This window comes from Salvelinus alpinus, chromosome 26 (assembly GCF_045679555.1).
Source record: "Salvelinus alpinus chromosome 26, SLU_Salpinus.1, whole genome shotgun sequence".
NCBI classification, from domain to species: Eukaryota; Metazoa; Chordata; class Actinopteri; order Salmoniformes; family Salmonidae; genus Salvelinus; species Salvelinus alpinus.
In genome coordinates, this window is record NC_092111.1 from 19,553,124 (window position 1) to 19,567,976 (window position 14,853).

At 42.6% G+C, this 14,853-nt stretch overlaps 1 protein-coding gene across 4 annotated transcripts in view; it reads right to left on the minus strand.

Annotated features, from left to right (window-relative positions):
* Positions 1–2,390: 2,390 nt before the first annotated feature.
* LOC139554890 (transcription factor HIVEP3-like) overlaps positions 2,391–14,853 on the minus strand; it is a 58,846-nt gene continuing 46,383 nt past the window's right edge. For 3 of the 4 annotated variants that reach the window (XM_071368133.1, XM_071368132.1, XM_071368134.1), the window contains exons 3-7: positions 14,437–14,627; positions 8,187–8,362; positions 7,850–7,933; positions 6,940–7,751; positions 2,391–6,272 (exon numbers count right to left, since the gene is read on the minus strand). In XM_071368133.1, coding sequence (XP_071224234.1) covers positions 5,475–6,272; positions 6,940–7,751; positions 7,850–7,933; positions 8,187–8,362; positions 14,437–14,627 — 2,061 coding nt within the window. In that variant the 3' untranslated portion in view covers positions 2,391–5,474. The remainder of the gene's footprint in view (positions 6,273–6,939; positions 7,752–7,849; positions 7,934–8,186; positions 8,363–14,436; positions 14,628–14,853) is intronic. The other variant, XM_071368135.1, reaches the window with a different exon arrangement.

Here is a 14,853-nt window from a genome sequence, read left to right on the forward strand (position 1 = left end):
GATAATGATTTCTAGAAAACAAGAACAAAAGCCAACATCAGTTTCTATGGGTTGGGGGGGGGTTGTGGGGGATGGGGAAACAATTAAAACACACACCTACCTGCCTTTAAGGACAGAGTGCAGACTACCCCCCCCCCCCCCCCCCCCTCTCTTCCTTTTCCTGTCAATTCCATTGGTGTGAGTTGTGTGGAGATGACACAGGGTAAAGAATGTAAACAGGCCCTTTTAAAGTGGGCCCAACACCTCATTATGACTGGGGGTTGAGAGTGTAACCATGAGGGCTGAATCTTGAAACCATAACAAATCCCGTATCAAGCCTGTATTATAAACCAACTCTGACTATAATATCCAACATATCCACCGGCATATCATATCACATACCTATCTGTGAATTACTACACCTTCAAAGAAATCAAACAATAGCAGCTTCTGACTCAAAGTTTTGGATCAACACCCACCCCAAAAATAAAACAAATGTTTGATGATAGAAGAAGGTTTCCATGGTGATATTCTGCAATGTGCAATTCAGGGGCACTAACTAGGCATCATATCTGCCCAGGGGCAATCCAATGCTGGTATCACTCCACAGACACTATAAACATATGTGAAAGTGTAACTAACTTCTAGCTCTAGCCAGCCAGATGTATTGGTACAATCTGGTTCACTGCTATGATTACATTCCAATGTCCATACAAGCATATTTAGATAGAATGTGTGCCCAATACATGACTTAGGTGGTATGCTAGTATGAATGTTTGGAACACGGACCATCTCACTGAACAACCTCATTGACCTAATGAATATTATGGCCAAGAACTAACACTTGAATCTTCCATGTTGTAATTGGTAGATGAGGAATTCATATAATGAGATTCAACACACATTTCAACACATCAGTATGTCACGTCAACACGTCCCTCAGGTGCAAGACATTTCCTTAGTAATTGGCGAGGAGAGAATGGATAATAAGCAGTACAAATGATGTGTTGCTCCTGCTCTTTCCATCCATGTAGACTTATACTGAAAATATACTATATACAGTATATATAATACATTATCCATGTGATAGCCAGAATGACCTGTTCACTACATGTCCCTGTCTCTGAAAATAAATATGATGGTCAAATTAACCAGTCTGGTAGCATGTTTCCTCTGCAATAATTATTTCATTATTTACTTTCGACGTGTTCTCATTTGAATGACTCTACTGCATTACCAAGAACAAATTACATTGGGAATATGTAGATTGAAATGCAAGCATGGCTGAAATAATTGGAAATGTATAATCATGTCAGTTAGGCTTTATGTCAATTTCTGGTGGAAATACAGTAGGGACGGATGACTAATATCTTAACTACATGATGTCATCGTTTTCAGCAAACTGCAGTCCCGAGCATCGGTCTCCAGTGGCTTGATGTTAGTGACATCTAGTGGCTGACAGAGACATTGTCCTCATAGTGAGACAAAGAAACAGCCTGAAACACCCAAGTAACTCCAGGGTATGACAAAACCTTTTTATTTACTGCTCTAATTACGTTGGTAACCAGTTTATAATAGCAATAAGGCACCTCGGGGGTTTGTGATATATGGCCAATATACCACGGCTAAGGGCTGTGTCCAGGCACTCTGCATAAGAACAGCCCTTAGCCGTGGTATATTGACCATATACCACACCTCCTCGGTACTTATTGCTTAAAGGGGGTAGGTGCTAATAGCAGCTGAGTCATTATCCCAAGTCAAGCCCATAGACCCTGAGAAAAGGAGATAGGGCCGAGCAATATAGCTTGTCATTTAAGGTGGCACTATTGCCATATTGGTTACATATTACGTCATATAGTTCCTCTCTAGGTTTCTTCCTAGGTTCTGGCCTTTCTAGGGAGTGTTTCCTGGCCACTGTGCTTCTACATCTGTTTGGGGTTTTAGGCTGGGTTTCTGTACAGCACTTTGTGACATCGGCTGATGTAGAAAGAGCTTTATAAATACAATGTGATTTGATATAGCTAAAGAAGAAGTAAACTACAGGGGTCAATTTGGGATAGAGTGATAGAACACTCAGTAGACGACAACGTTTGGAGGGTTGCAGATAGAAACTTCTAAAGGGTTTGAATTGCTCCATGGCATTGTACATGAATAGTATCTGACTGTCTGACTGTGATATGTGGTTGTCCCACCTAACTATCTTGAAGCACTAACTGTAAATTGCTCTGGATGAGAGCGTCTGCTGAATGACTCAACTATACAAATGTACTAGACTAGTGAGTGACTAACACTAGCAGCCACAAGGTGGCGATATATAATTCAAGAAAACGGTAGTACTGTTGTGTGATCTACCAATGAATTACACAGACCCAAAATGTTTAGGTTGAAAGAAAATATACACAGGGACACAATTTCATTATAAATCTGTAAAAACGAGTTTTAATGGCAAAATACATGAAAATGACAAATATGGAAACTGCCTCCTTTATAAAAACGACCTGTTATTACTGTATTTATGACAATAAATATAGACTGCACCATGAACAGCTGATGATCAAAACAAGATACATTTATGACTATCCAATGAGTGCAGGAAGCTTTTCTACCACGGATGCGTATTATTATTCCAATATTTTGCCTCAACAAGATAGTAGAAAATAAGATATTATTCTGACCCTGATTCTTCAAAACAAACATATAACATATTTTTTTTAAAGAGCAATCTTTAAAGATGGAATCCGTAGTGGCGAAACGGCGCCACTGTCGTTGCTTTGTTTTGTTGACGAAGCAAAGCGGCGAGCGTCGCACAGCGTGGTAAAAGAACATGCAGGACATATTCCACCGTTCTAGCGCGCGTCCAACGATGTACCGACTGACGAAAAAAAGTGTACATTGTTTGCAGTCACTTCTTTATTGTTGTAATATCGCAAACGGACGTGGCTGTTTCACCATTAAGGATTCCAACTTAACATTAAATAAAAAATTATCACAGTCATTAACAATGACATTTCAAGCCACAATCTTTAAAGAAATTGCACTTCAAAATACTGGTCAGGGTGAGAAGATTTATAGTACCTTTCTATTTGATCGTACCTGTGTAGGATCTTAATTTGACCACTCTTTTTGTTGCTGAGAATTTTCCTGCACCACAGGAAATGCAGATGAGCTTTGTGATTTACATGAATTCACTGAAAACCCACACTAATACACGGTTATATTAATGGTATTGCACTTTTCTCGTAGCCTATTTTTGGCCAGCTAATAGCCTAACCACCGATCAAGCAACCGATCATGCAACATTATGGTCTAAACGTTCAAATCCTGGTGCTGGAGGATTATTTATCTGAGACAATATAGGTCAAATTAAGATCCTACACCTGTACATCATACAGTATGAACACAGCAAGGGTAGTATAATGTATTAGAGTTATCAAAGGTGTCGATGAGGGGAGAGTTGAACTAAATAAAATCTTTATCATCTACATTTCATTCCAGCTCTCACAGAGGATAGTACAGAATTGCATAAGAGCACATCAATAATAAATTAACATCAATGACATCAAACAAAAGAAGAGGGTAAAAAAAGATTGCAAAACATATACTGCATATTCAACATACAGTTGAAGTCAGATGTTTACATACACTTAAGTTGGAGTCATTACAACTCGTTTTTCAACCACTCCACAAACTTCTTGTAAACAAACTATAGTTTTGGCAAGTCAGTTAGGACATCTATTTTGTGCATGACACAAGTCATTTTTCCAACAATTGTTTACAGACAGATTATTTCACTTATATTTCACTGTATCACAATTCCAGTGGGTCAGAAGTTTACATACACTAAGTTGACTGTGCCTTTAAACAGCTTGGGAAATTCAAGAAAATTATGTCATGGCTTTAGAAGCTTCTGATAGTCTAATTGACATAATTTGAGTCAATTGGAGGTGTACCTGTGGATGTATTTCAAGGCATACCTTCAAACTCAGTGCCTCTTTGCTTGACATCATGGGAAAATCAAAAGAAATCAGCCAAGACCTCAGCAAAAAATTGTAAACCTCCACAAGTCTGGTTCATCTTTGGGAGCAATTTCCAAACGCCTGAAGGTACCACATTCATCCGTACAAACAATAGTACGCAAGTATCAACACCATGGGACCACGCATCCGTCATACCGCTCAGGAAGGAGATACGTTCTGTCTCCTAGAGATGAACATGCTTTGGTGCAAAAAGTGCAAATCAATCCTAGAACAGCAAAGGACCTTGTGAAGATGATGGAGGAAACAGGTACAAAAGTATCTATATCCACAGTAAAACGAGTCCTATATCGACATAACCTGAAAGGCTTCTCAGCAAGGAAGAAGCCACTGCGCCAAAACCATCATAAAAAAGCCAGACTACGGTTTGCAACTGCATATGGGGACAAAGATCGTACTTTTTGGAGAAATGTCCTCTGGTCTGATGAAACAAAAATAGAACTGTTTGGCTATAATGACCATTGTTACGTTTGGAGGAAAAGGGGAAGGCTTGCAAGCCGAAGAACACCATCCCAACCGTGAAGCACGGGGGTGGCAGCATCATGTCGTGGGGTGCTTTGCTGCAGGAGGGTCTGGTGCACTAAACAAAATAGATGGCATCATGAGGCAGGAAAATTATGTGGATATATTGAAACAACATCTGAAGACATCAGTCAGGAAGTTAAAGCTTGGTCGCAAATGGGTCTTCCAAATGGACAATGACCCCAAGCATACTTCCAAAGTTGTGGCAAAATGGCTTAAGGACAACAAAGTCAAGGTATTGGAGTGGCCATCACAAAGCGCTGACCTCAATCCCAAAGAAATTTTGTGGGCAGAACTGAAAAAGCGTGTGCGAGCAAGGAGGCCTACAAACCTGACTCAGTTACACCAGCTCTGTCAAGAGGAATGGGCCAAAATTCACCCAACTTATTGTGGGAAGCTTGTGGAAGGCTACCTGAAACGTTTGACCCAAGTTAAACAATTTAAAGGCAATGCTACCAAATACTAATTGAATGTATGTAAACTTCTGACCCACTGTCAATGTGATGAAAGAAATGAAAGCTGAAATAAATAATTCTCTCTACTACTTTTCTGACATTTCACATTCTTAAAATATAGTGGTGATCCTAACTGTCCTAATGCAGGGAATTTTTACTAGGATTAAATGTCAGGAATTGTGAAAAACTGTGTTTAAATGTATTTGGCTAAGGTGTATGTAAACTTCCGTCTTCAACTGTATCTATATATCATTCATATAATTACATAATATAATTACACATTATAGTCAGAAGTCGTACGCTCCTGAGTGCTCTACTTGGATTCCTTCCGTCTTCTTCAGTCTCAAAACCAGAACTGCTTCTAGCGCTGAGACCATGTCTGTGTCTGATATGGCACTGTATCCCCTATGTAGGAAAAATGCTGCCATATCAGATGTACCCAAGACAAGTTTGTTGCACTGTTCCCTAAAGGTGCTCCTTCCTATCAGAGTTTAGTCTGGAAAGAAGATGGCATCTTTTGGCCTTGGTTAGTCATTGGAAAAACACTTCCTCCTCTAACGTGTGTATCTGTATCTCTTTCTGTGTGTGTGGTTCCCTTGGACAACGTGCTCGTTCGGGCGCCTGGACTGTGTGAGCTGCCTCCTAGCTCTGTCCCAGTGAACAGTAGTTTAGTTTCTTCCCTTTGACTCAAACTCCCATGATTCTCGGGTCTCATGGAGCACACCTGTACATGGGCCGTACCTGCCTTGTCTGGGAGAGGTCCTGACAGTCTGCCCCCGGCCTCTCCCTCTCCTACCCTGTTGTCCTGGTAGCTGGTGTTTTGATGGTGCTTCAGCGATGAAGGCCTACTAAGTGGCCCTTCTTCCAGTCCAGCTCCCCTGGTCCTGGAGTGGTCCATCTCTGCTGGGGTAGGGGTATTCTGGGCTGTCATGGGCCGGTCCATTCCTGTTAAGGTAGAAGTGTGCTGGGATGACCTGGACCAGTCTATTCCTGCTTGGGTAGGGGTGTTCTGGGCTGCCATGGACCGGTCCATCTTTGCCGGGGTAGGGGTGTTCTGTGATGCCACAGGGCTAGTCACCAGACTGTAGTGACGACTGGTCCTGGGCTGTACCATGTGGATCCCCCCAATGGGGATCATCAGGTTGGGGGTCCTGGCTAGCTGCTGAGAGTGGAGAGGCAGGTGGCTGAAGACACCACCGTGGCCCCCTCGGGATGGTCTAGTCCTGGGGGACAGGATAGGGAGGCACGCCTCGTCGTCCTCCTGAACAGAGTAGCTCTTCAACTGGGTAGGGATGAGGGGAAGGAAGGTTGTAAAGGTTAGAACCACAACGCAACCAAACCACAATGCCAACACGACTTGTGAAGAAACATACCATGTTTATATCAGGTGAGTTGACTGAGACATTGGCACACATTTAGAGGCTGATGGCACAATCTCAGACATCTAATGATAGGTGTGTGACTCATTTTTTTCACAAACTGCCCAGAACAAACACATTTGTGTCTATTTGGGAACCATCTTGCATTATTTTCAGGTTTTGTGTTGTTGGTTTAGTTTGAATCATATAAAAGTAGAGCGTTACCCTTCCTTCCTTTTCCTATAAAGGTATGACTTTAAAATAACCCTGAATGTACCACCATACGTATCTATATTTGTTTTGGATGTTTATTTTACTTGTATTTGGCTGTTTAGCCCTCACAGGAACTGCTTTGTGTGTAGAAAAGGGTTTATTTAATCTCTGAACCCAACCGGCTAACCAAACAGAGACAAATCACGTCGCAGGTGAGTGAGCAGCACTGTGGTTATCAAACCAATCCGTCCCCACGTTATAGACATAAAATTAAATTATGCAACAAAAATAAAAGAGCCAAGCAGTCTTCCACAGGTCGGACACAAAGTGTGTCTGTGTTGTGTTCGAGGGGTGACAGAGAGAGACTGAAATACTCACCAGCCTTGCCTTGGAGCTTGTAGCCGTAGCAGGTCTGTCCCTGTGGGGATTTGAAGATGGGTCTCTGGGCAGACAGGCTCTGTGTTGAGCAGGGATGGTGGCCTGAGGGGAAGGGGAGCTGGGGGACTTGGGCCTGACAGGCAAGAGGCCTCTTAGGGGGGACAGATGTTTCTCTAGGGGGGGGGAGACATGACAACCTAGCAGGGACAGAGAGGAGGGTGGGGAGGGGTTGGAGGGGGCAGGGGACAGGTTATGCCTAGGAGACAGGGATGAGAGTGGTGGAGGGGAGGGATGGCAGGAGACAGGGGAGAGGTAACGCTTGGGGGAAGGGCATCGGAGAGGGGACAGGTCCGCTCTAGGGGATAGGGAGTGAGCAGGAGAAAGCTGATTGGTTAGGGATAGGGATGGAGATAGGGCTGGAGTTGGTGAGGGACAGTGCAATGGGGAGCGGTGACCACAGGGGTCCAGTTGCCTCCTCAGAGAGAATAGAGCTCTCTTCTTGCTGGGGGAACCAGCAGTGTAACAGAGGCTTGGCTCCTGGGGACTCAGCCTCTGAGGCTGGCTGCGCTGGCTTGACCCAGATGGTCTGGTCCTGTCCCGGTCTGGTGTGGTTCTGTTCTGGTCTGGGGGTTTGGGTGGCTTCAGGTGGCTTGTTGAGGTGGTGGAAGGGTCTTCATGGGACCAGGACTCCTCTTCACCATCATCATCATCATCATCATCATCATACTCGTTGTCATCGTCGTCTGCTTCAGTTTCACTAATGTCAGAGTACCGGTGCTCGTCCTGTCCTGTCTCTGGCCAGACTGAGCAGTCTGGGGGGGAGGGGAGAGATCATTGTAAGAATTAGGCAACATAACAAAGTATTATTGGATATTTTTAATGTAGACACAGCAACATAACATCGTCTGACCTTCTTCAGCCTCAGAACCAGTCATTGGCCCGTCATGGCACTTCTTCCCATGGGCCTTGGACTTCATGTGTTTGGTGAGGTTCCCTGGAACAACAGAGAACCATTACATTGCCATCACGAGACATCCCTAACAACACACTGGATGAACAGAGATGTCAACTCCGAGCAGATCAACAGTACACTTTTCCTTAAAAATCTATTTTATAAGAGAGGCCTTGTCCCAATAAGGCAGCTATTTCAGTACCTATCCACCTATCCATACCCTCTAGAGAGTCACAGTCCTGTGACTATCTGTAACCTCAGTAAGTCAGCATTCCTGTGTCCATCCATAGCTCACCTTTGGTTTTGAAGGCGAAGTTGCAGTGCTTGCAGACGTAGGGCCGTGAGTCGGTGTGCAGGCGGATGTGTTTACGCAGCATACTAGGCTTCTTACAGCGGATGCCACACTCCTCACACACATATCTGCCCCTGCCTCGACCCCGCACGTACACATACTCCTCACTAGACCTGTAGCTGACGGACGAGAGAGAGAATTTTAGTTATATTTTAGTGTTGTTTTATTATGTATAGGTAATGCTACCACCATAAACCTTGTGAATTGATGCTAGTGTTCTTTCAATAACATCTAGGAATGGAGAGGAACCTGAGTGAACAGAGTACCCAAAGTTGAGATATTTGGATCTGAATCCCGGGTCAAATTTTCAGTGGTGAGTTCATTTCCACCCCTGATGAAAACCACAGTCCATATGGCTGCAATAAAAGCATTGGTTCTATATACTGTATATAGCACCTGCAAGCTGCTATAATGTTTCTATTTATTGACGTATCTGTTTGGCACACACCCTTCTTACACAGTGAACTCACACTCTGGCAGTTGGTTAGGGGGTCCACCCCTCTCTGTGTGTGTGTGTGTCTGTGTGTGTGTGTGTGTGTGTGTGTGTGTGTGTGTGTGTGTGTGTGTGTGTGTGTGTGTGTGTGTGTGTGTGTGTGTGTGTGTGTGTGTGTGTGTGTGTGTGTGTGTGTGTGTGTGTGTGTGTGTGTGTGTGTGTGTGTGTGTGCTTTTGGGGTGGAGGGTGTTCTGGTTTGGGGTTATAAAAGCCCCTCTGTGTGAAGCTGAAGTGGGTGCCCTGCAGTGGGACTCTAACCCCCATCACCACCCTCTCACACCACCACCACCCAGCCCCAGTCCAAACACAGAGAGCCTGCAACATCAGCTGGGGTTTGGAACAGCCAGCCAATAAAAACACACCAGAGAGGGAGGAAACCCTGGGCTCAGACCAGCTGCTCCAAATAAACAGAAAACAAAAACGTCTTTCTATTAATATGATCGCTAATTACAATGATAGCTAACATGCTTCATTTTCTCAACTTAATCACTGTTTGGTGCCTTAAAAGCAATGTTTTGACTAAATGAATGAGACAGGTGTTGCGATGTCCTTACAGGGGTTCAATGTAGAGCTTTTATGAAACCATATCAGCTGTGTGTGTGTGTGTGTGTGTGTGTGTGTGTGTGTGTGTGTGTGTGTGTGTGTGTGTGTGTGTGTGTGTGTGTGTGTGTGTGTGTGTGTGTGTGTGTGTGTGTGTGTGTGTGTGTGTGTGTGTGTGTCGATTGTTTTATTGTTACATAGGCCGTTTTGGTGAATAAGAATTTGTTCTTAACTGACTTGCCTAGTTAAATAAAGGTTAAGTAAAACAATTTAAAAAATGGAGCAGGCCTTTTCTTAAAAGCTCCTTAAATACCAGCCCCTCATATCACGCTTGGACAGCCTAAGATACAAATGCAAGTTGGTGGCATTGAAACTTGGCAGTCTTGGCCATTTACATAGGCTTAGATTAGGCAGGCCTGACTAAGAGTAGCCAAAACAACTGGCTAGGTACTGCTCTGTTTCAGCCGTTATGGGCAGGCTAGCTGTGTGCAGTGGCGTAAAGTACTTAAGTAAAAATACTTTAAAGTACAATTTAAGTAGTTTTTGGGGATATCTGTACTTTACTATTATTATTTTTTGACTACTTTTACTTCACTACATTCCTAAAGAAAAATGTTTTACTCCATACATTTTCCCTGGCACCCAAAAATACATTTTGAATGCTTAGCAGGACAGGAAAATGGTCCAATTCATACCTATCAAGAGAACATCCCTCGTCATCCCTACTGCCTCTGATCATGAGGACTCACTAAACATACATGCTTCGTTTGTAAAATATGTCTGAGTGTTGGAGTGTGCCCCTGGCTATCCGTGAATTCAAACAACAAGAAAATGGTACTGTCTGGTTTGCTTAAATAAGGTATTTGAAATTTTTATGCTTTTCCTTTTTTATGCTTAAGTATATTTTAGCAATTACATTTACTTTTGATACTTAAGCATATTTAAAACCATATACCTTTAGACTTTTACTCAAGTAGTATTTTACTGGGTGACATTCACTTTTACTTGAGTCATTTTCTATTAAGTCATCTTTACTTTTACTCAAGTATGACAATTGGGTACGTTTTCCACCACTGGCTGTGTGGAGAAGGTACTGCTCTATTTCAGCTGTTATGGACCGCCTAGCTGTGTGGAGGAGAAGGTACTGCTCTGTGTCAGCAGTTATGGACCGCCTAGCTGTGTGGAGGAGAAGGTACCACTCTGTTTCAGCCGTTATGGGCATCTGTTTGAATTATGTTTGAATCTTTTATGATGTAATGTGATTCAAATAAAGTATTTCAAATGTGTGTGTGTGGATGCATGTGTGTGTACATGCCCACTGACAAAAAATCCCACATGCCGAACTGATATACAGCATGTAGGCATATTGATGGCCACCAACCCACGCAATTCATAGTTTACTCTGACACCCATTCACAGATCCTGCCCCTAGTTTTATCTTCAGAGAGACAGCCTACACTAAATCTTCCCTCACTCAGCCTTCACTCCCCCGTAATGTAGCCATACTGAAAGGTCATTGTTTGACTTCCTCTTGTTCACTGCTTTGTCTTATCATCTCGCACACACACAACGGCCCGACCAGATGGAATTGGCGGACTCAGAGCTCCACACAGCACAGCAGGGAAGAGAGATGAGTCATTCCCAGGTAGCACATTGGGCTTATTGGAAGTTGTGGGAATGTATGTTTTTGGTTTCACATTGGTTGTGGGAATGAAGCAATACATTTCCTGACCAGTAAAACTGAACTTAAAAGTTCTGAGAACAGAAGTGAACATTTAGCCTATTCTGAGAATGTTTTACTCTGTTTCCTTGAAAGATTTCCTGGGAGTTTTTATTAACGCTCTGAGAACGGAAATTATAGGTTATTTTGAGTTTTTTTAATAACTTCCTGAATGTGTGGCCAATTAGTGGGCGCGGCCAACACACCTGAACACACTTAACCAGATAGAGGATAGAGAGCGTTTTGTTGATGCTGAGAACGGACTGTATACGTTTTTAATAACATTAATAGAACATTCTCTGAATGTTGCAAAAGTTTTCTTGTGGTTTTTAAAAGAAGGTTTTCTTAACGTTCTGAGCAGGGGGCGCAAAGTAAGGGGGCGCAAAGTACATGAGGATGGAGGAGAGGTGGTCTGGTGGACGGCTCTGTAATTTTACATTTTTCAAACACCTTTACAGCCTTTTCCTGTAATCTAGAGGCATAATCATTATGCCTTATTCTAGGTCACAAATGTCTATTTTTCTGTATAGGTTATCTAAGCATACCTCTTGACAATTTTAGTATTTTCTTGCCAGCGGGGATGCCAGCTAATGGCCCTGCTACACAATAGCCATCGGGCGTCCGGCATTGCCATCAGCCATCGAGGAAATGCTTCCTTTAAAATCAATAAAAGCTGTTATACTGCATCCAATTCTCGATGGCTGACGCATGCGTTCATTCTATCTTGTGAATTGAAATAATGAGAAATAAAGTTGATTTTGATTGCATATTGCCTTGACTATACACCACTGGTTATTGTACTAAGATGTATGAAGTCAAGAAGCTACTAGCTAGCAGAAACTCTAGCTAACTAGCTACATTGAGTATGTTCACAATGTAAACAAAAGCAACTTGTGTAATTAGAGGATCATTTAGTACAAGCACTAGCAACAATTGAATGAGTACTTGTGAAAAACTTGACCAAAGCTATTGTACTTACACACAAATAATGAATATGGTACAGTAGGGGACAATAGAATAAAGACGCGCTTCCCCTCTGCTCCTCACACGTCTCAAAACAACACGCTCTGTGTAGCAAGTAGAACGTCACATTGACACAACGCTGATGGCAAAGCAACGCAACACTTATAGTGGAGCTGAGGTGTAAGATAGTTAGACAAGCTACTCTAACTTGATTGACAGCCTGAAATGGCTTGATAGCTAGTTATGAGTTTGGGAGATTGGGAACCTATTTAGCTGACTAGTTAAAGCCAACTTCACAAAATTGTTAGGTGGCTGTATTACAGTTGTATTTATTAACCAAGAAGGAATCAATAGGCGACATATCTTGGGGGGGTGGGGGGTTCTCTTTGCCTGATCCAGTCAGTGTGCCCCCTCTGAAAAATACCGCTGACAGATCTTTTTATAAATGATTATGATAAAACGTGAAGACCATTTAGGTCTAAGCCCTTAGATCGCAATATCTACTAAGCTAATGTTTTAAATTGTTTTAGGATGGTCATAAAATGGATCATTTAGCTATTTGAGGACCCCTGTTGATATATTAGTTAGCTCAAACGGTTCGGTCCGGACAGTTGCTTTTGTGAGAAGACATCTTGGAAATTGGGATGTCTGCGTCAGAGAGTTCAGACGACTGCCGTAAAGCTTGCGGATGTCGTGGAGCAAAACAAACCACACTGTCGTGTTCATGAGAGTCTCCTCTTTCATCTCATTAGTTTGTAGCTCTAACGGTTCGGGTTCTACAGATTATTTGGTGACGATTTTCTTGTCCGGATTCTGTCAACTTTAGAAAAACACAGCTTTTAAAAGCCCCATGTTATGAAGTAGGCAGAAACTTTATATCGGCGGAAAGGGGGGATTGAGCTGCAGCCACTACAATAAACTGTAAGTCTCTAGCATAAACACACAGGTAGCTATTCAAAATGACATCACGGTGTGACGAACGGGTGCGTCAATCGACTCTAAGGGGTTTTAATTTAACATATGAAAAAATGAAAAACAGCACAATGCTGACGGGGCACTTGCCCTTAGGAAGCTTTTCTGAGACGTTCAGAGAACATTCTAAGAATGTTATTTAAACATTACAAAAGTTTACTTGTAGTTTTTATGGAAAGTTTTCTTAATGTTCTCGGAACAATTTGAGAACATGACTTTAAATAAAACCAGGGGGAAACCTGTAGGAAACATTATGTTGAATTACTGAAATTCCCACAGAAGAACGTTGTTTCTTAACGTTCTCTGAACTATTTGAGAACATTCCCAATGTCAAACCAGTAGGAAAACGTTCCTAGAACATTACCAAGATTGAAATTGAATGTAACCATGTTTGAATGTTTAGGAAACTTTCTGTTAAATTAATGAAATACCAAGAAAAATAAAAGACACTTTTTGTCAAGTTCCTTAAATGTGCTGAGAATGTTCCAAAGCCAAGCAAGTATTCTGCACTATTCCCAGAAGGTCATGGGAAGGTTGTATGCAAAATAACTATTGGACAAACACACTCTCACCAAGCTCAAAGAAACATATGGTTCTCAGAACGTTATGTGCTAGCTGGGTTGTGACTGATGAGAAGAAGGCTGTGAACCTGAGTCACGACAACAACAGGTTCCCAGCGGTACTCAGAGAGATGCAGAGGAACACACAGATGGCACCTCAGTAGCATATTCACAGATATGATGGAGGAGACCAAGTGTTCTCAGGAGTTTCAGTTATGTCTGCTTCATAACAGTGTGATTCAATCTAGCTGTGTGGATTACTGTAAATGAAGACAGATGAATCAGAGCGCTCTCGAGCTCTCTCTCTCCTATCTGACACATCCTACATAAGTCCCATTACTAGAGAAGCAGAGTTAGTATCAAACACCTTCCACTCTCTCCTCTGAAAATAGTGCCCCTCTTGTTCTCTGTCTACAAATAGATACACATAAACCCAGATGCACAGAGAAATCATGTAAATAGACTCAAGGTTCTCATTCATTCAATCAATCACCATCTAAAATGGGAATGAAATCGGGAATGAAATTGGCCACTATTTCCCTCTACAGCTGAATGACCAGAACCATTGACTGTGTTGGGTGTAACTGAACTTCTACACAGGGTACAGTAGAGGAAGCTGGGTAGTTGTTGGTCATTTCCTGGCAAGGGCCACTCAACAGACGGGCTCTGTTGGTGTAGTCAGACAGACAACCCTTAGCCCCTCATGTCCTGCAGAGGGGAACGACAACATTTCACAGCTCTCCATACACAACACAGAGACCAAATACCCTCACTGTCAAGGACTAGTAGCTTACAGTACCATGCCTTGTACTGTATAGAGCAAAACTTGTAAGGCTGAGTGTAGTTTCTCATGTCTTTATGAATGTAAAGCAAATAATGCTTTGCATCTTTAAATGTTTAAGTGTTATTTCAACTCTAAAATGTAATCAGTCATAGCCTGCTCACCCTCCCTCACAGATCCAGATTCGAGGTGGAGCTTCTCTACATTTGCTGGTTGACTGGGTCTCTGCTTCTTTTTCCTCCTCTTCCTTCTCTTCCTCCTCCTCTCGTTCTTTCTTTAGCTCCTTGTCCTCTGCGGACTGCTCTTGCTCTGTTGTCTCGACACGGTGGCTGTCACCGGGCAGAGTGGCATGTACCTACACTCGAGAGAGACATGCAGGGCAAATTCACCAACCCTGCTCCAGCAAGATCAGGCCAAGGAGACAGGGATGGGGGGGAATTCATCATAACTTATGTGTTTCAGTACTTATCTGAATTATACTGTAGCATTACAATTTACAATATAGGCCTACACGCTTGAAATGAGAAATAAGGCCAAACTGTATTGGGTGTATTGGGTCATATACAAAATAAAGTAAAAAA